Genomic DNA, 3,536 nt, shown 5'->3' with positions numbered 1-3,536 from the left:
AATTTAACCCCCAAAAATCTCATTTTTCCTCGTTTTTCCCCATTTTTTCACCCCAAACCCCACTCCCGGTCCCTCCCAGTTTGTCCCAGTTCCAAATCTCCATTTCCCATCAATTTTACCCCCAAAATCTCATTTTTTCACCGTTTTTCCCCGTTTTTTCACCGTTTTTCCCCGTTTTTTCACCGATTTTTCCCGTTTTTTCACTGTTTTTCCCCGTTTTTTTCCCATTTTTTCACAGATTTTTCCTATTTTTTCCCCCCACGTCCCCTCCCAGTGCCCACCTGCAGGTGGGTGATGTTGTGGTCGATGTTCATGGTGGAGGTCTCGCAGTTCTCAGCGATGTATTTGTAGTCCTGGGGGCAGGGCTCCTCGTCCACGCCGTTGACGCAGGGGATGGGCACGTTCTCGTGGCCCCTGGCCACGTCCCTGGGGGGAAAAGGGCAAAATCCACTGAAAATCCCAACAGAAAGGGCAAAAGGGCAAAAAAATCCGGGCAGAAAGGGGAAAATTCCTGTGAAAATCCGGTCAGAAAGGGAAAAAGGGCAAAAAAATCCGGGCAGAAAGGGGAAAATTCCTGTGAAAAAAGAGCAAAAAAATCCCGCCAGAAAGGGGAAAAGGGCAAAAAAGTCCGGGCAGAAAGGGAAAAAATGCAAAAAAATCCGGGCAGAAAGGGAAAAATTCTCAAAAAAATCCAACCAGAAAGGGAAAAAGAGCAAAAAAATCTGCCCAGAAAGGGAAAAATTCTCAAAAAAATCCGGGCAGAAAGGGGAAAAGGGCAAAAAAATCTGGCCTGAAAGGGGAAAATTCTCAAAAAAATACAGGCAGAAAGGGAAAAAGGGCAAAAAAATCTGGGCAGAAAGGGGAAAAGTGAAAAAAAATCCGGCCAGAAAGGGAAAAAGGGCAAAAAAAATCCGGGCAGAAAGGGGAAAAGGGCAAAAAAATCTGGTCAGAAAGGGAAAAATTCCTGTGAAAATCTGGTCAGAAAGGGGAAAAGAGCAAAAAAATCCGGGCAGAAAGGGAAAAAATGCAAAAAAATCCGGGCAGAAAGGAGAAAATTCCTGTGAAAAAAGAGCAAAAAAATCCGGGCAGAAAGGGAAAAAGGGCAAAAAAATCCGGGCAGAAAGGGAAAAAGGGCAAAAAAATCCGGGCAGAAAGGGAAAAATTCCTGTGAAAATCTGGTCAGAAAGGGGAAAAGAGCAAAAAAATCTGGACAGAAAGGAAAAAATTCCTGTGAAAATCCAGTCAGACAGGCAAAAAGTGCAAGAAAATCTGGCCAGAAATGGAAAAAGAGCAAAAAAATCTGGTCAGAAAGGGAAAAATTCCTGTGAAAATCTGGACAGAAAAGGGAAAAGTGAAAAAAAATCCGGGCAGAAAGGGAAAAAGAGCAAAAAAATCTGGTCAGAAAGGGAAAAATTCCTGTGAAAATCCGGTCAGAAAGGGGAAAAGAGCAAAAAAATCTGCCCAGAAAGGGAAAAGTGCAAAAAAATCCGGGCAGAAAGGGAAAAATGCAAAAAAATCCGGGCAGAAAGGGGAAAAGTGAAAAAAAAATCCGGGCAGAAAGGGGAAAAGTGAAAAAAAAATCCGGCCAGAAAGGGGAAAAGGGAAAAAAAATCTGCCCAGAAAGGGAAAAAATTCTCAAAAAAATCCAGGCAGAAAGGGGAAAAGTGAAAAAAAATCTGGGCAGAAAGGGGAAAATCCAGTCAGAAATGGAAAAAGAGAAAAAAAATCTGGCCAGAAAGGGAAAAAGAGCAAAAAAATCCGGGCAGAAAAGGGAAAAGTGAAAAAAAATCTGGTCAGAAAGGGAAAAATTGCTGTGAAAATCCAGTCAGACAGGCAAAAAGTGCAAGAAAATCTGGCCAGAAATGGAAAAAGAAATCCCTAAAAAAAATTTTAAAAATCTCCCAAATATCCCAAAAAAAAATCGCAAAAAAATCCCCCAAAAATCCCTTTAAAAATCCCGAAAAATTCAAATAAAATCCAAAAAAAATCCCAAAAATCCCCAAAACCCCTACAAAAATCAACCCCCTAATTAGCCCTAATTAGCCGTAATTAGCCCACCTGCTGACGATGCGCTCGGTGTGCAGCGCGCGGCGCAGTTTGGGACCCAAAAAAACCCCAAAAAATCCCCAAAAAATCCCCAAAACCCCTACAAAAATCAACGCCCTAATTACCCCTAATTAGCCCTAATTAGCCGTAATTAGCCCACCTGCTGACGATGCGCTCGGTGTGCAGCGCGCGGCGCAGTTTGGGACCCAAAAAAACCCCAAAAAATCCCAAAAAAATCCCCAAAAATCCCCAAAACCCCTACAAAAATCAAACCCCTAATTACCCCAAATTAGCCCTAATTAGCCGTAATTAGCCCACCTGCTGACGATGCACTCGGTGTGCAGCGCGCGGCCCGCCGCCCCCAGGCGCAGTTTGGGACACAAAAATCCCAAAAAATCCCAAAAAAATCCCCAAAAATCCCCAAAAGCCCTACAAAAATCAACCCCCTAATTAGCCCTAATTAGCCGTAATTAGCCCACCTGCTGACGATGCGCTCGGTGTGCAGCGCGCGGCCCGCCGCCCCCAGGCGCAGTTTGCGGTTCAGCTGCAGCGCCACCCAAACCTCGGAGCGCTCCGGGGTCAGGTCCAGGGGGGAGTCGCCCTCCTTGTTCCGCACCTCGGGGTCGGCCCCGCGCGACAGGAACAGGCTGCGGGGGCAGCGCGGGGGTCAGGGACCCCTCCCCGAATTCCGGACCCCTCCCCGAATTGGTGGGAGCCAGCTGGGAGCACCCAAATTCACCCCAAATTTAAGGGATCCCCCCATTTCCTTTAATGGATTCTCCCCATGGGATCCTCTATGGACCGCAATTTGGGAAGGGGGGTCAGGGGCCGCCTGAGACCCCCCAGCTGGGAGCACCCAAATTCACCCCAAATTTAAGGGATCCCCCCATTTCCTTTAATGGATTCTCCCCATGGGATCCCCTATGGACCCCAAATTGGGGAGGGGGGTCAGGGGCTGCCTGAGACCCCTCCCCAATTTCTGGGACCCCTCTCCAATTTCTGGGACCCTTCCCAAAATTCCTGGGACCCCTCCTCAAGTTCCAGACCCCTCCCCAAATTCATAGGACCCCCACAAATCCACCCCAAATTTCAGGGATCCCCCCCTTTCCTTTAATGGATTCTCCCCAGGGGATCCCCTACGGACCCCAAATTGGGGAGGGGGGTCTGGGACTGCCTGGGACCCCTCCCTAATTCCTGAAACCCCTCCCCAGTTCCTGAGATGCCTCCCCAAATTCCTGGGACCCCTCCCCAAATTCCAGACCCCTCCCCAAATTCATGGGACCCCCACAAATCCACCCCAAATTTCAGGGATCCCCCCCTTTCCTTTAATGGATTCTCCCCAGGGGATCCCCTACAGACCCCAAATTGGGGAGGGGGGTCTAGGACTGCCTGAGACCCCTCCCTAATTCCTGGGACCCCTCCCCAAATTCCAGACCCCTCCCCAATTTCTGAGAGCCCTCTCGAAATTCCAGACCCCTCCCCAAATTCAT

General features: G+C 48.1%; 1 protein-coding gene across 1 annotated transcript; it reads right to left on the bottom strand.

Annotated features, from left to right (window-relative positions):
• Positions 1-262: 262 nt before the first annotated feature.
• Positions 263-2,693, bottom strand: LOC121348257 (histone-lysine N-methyltransferase EHMT2-like; the record flags this gene model as incomplete). Its single annotated transcript, XM_041427572.1, has 2 exons — positions 263-426; positions 2,526-2,693. Coding segments are annotated over 2 exons (332 nt in total), but the record flags the coding sequence as incomplete, so codon positions are not given.
• Between the last annotated feature and the right edge of the window lie 843 nt (positions 2,694-3,536).

The sequence above is a fragment of the Onychostruthus taczanowskii genome, unplaced genomic scaffold (assembly GCF_017590055.1).
Source record: "Onychostruthus taczanowskii isolate IOZ18803 unplaced genomic scaffold, ASM1759005v1 scaffold1162, whole genome shotgun sequence".
NCBI lineage: Eukaryota > Metazoa > Chordata > Aves > Passeriformes > Passeridae > Onychostruthus > Onychostruthus taczanowskii.
Note: the sequence above shows the minus strand (reverse complement) of the source record. Positions and strands in the feature narration are given on the sequence as shown.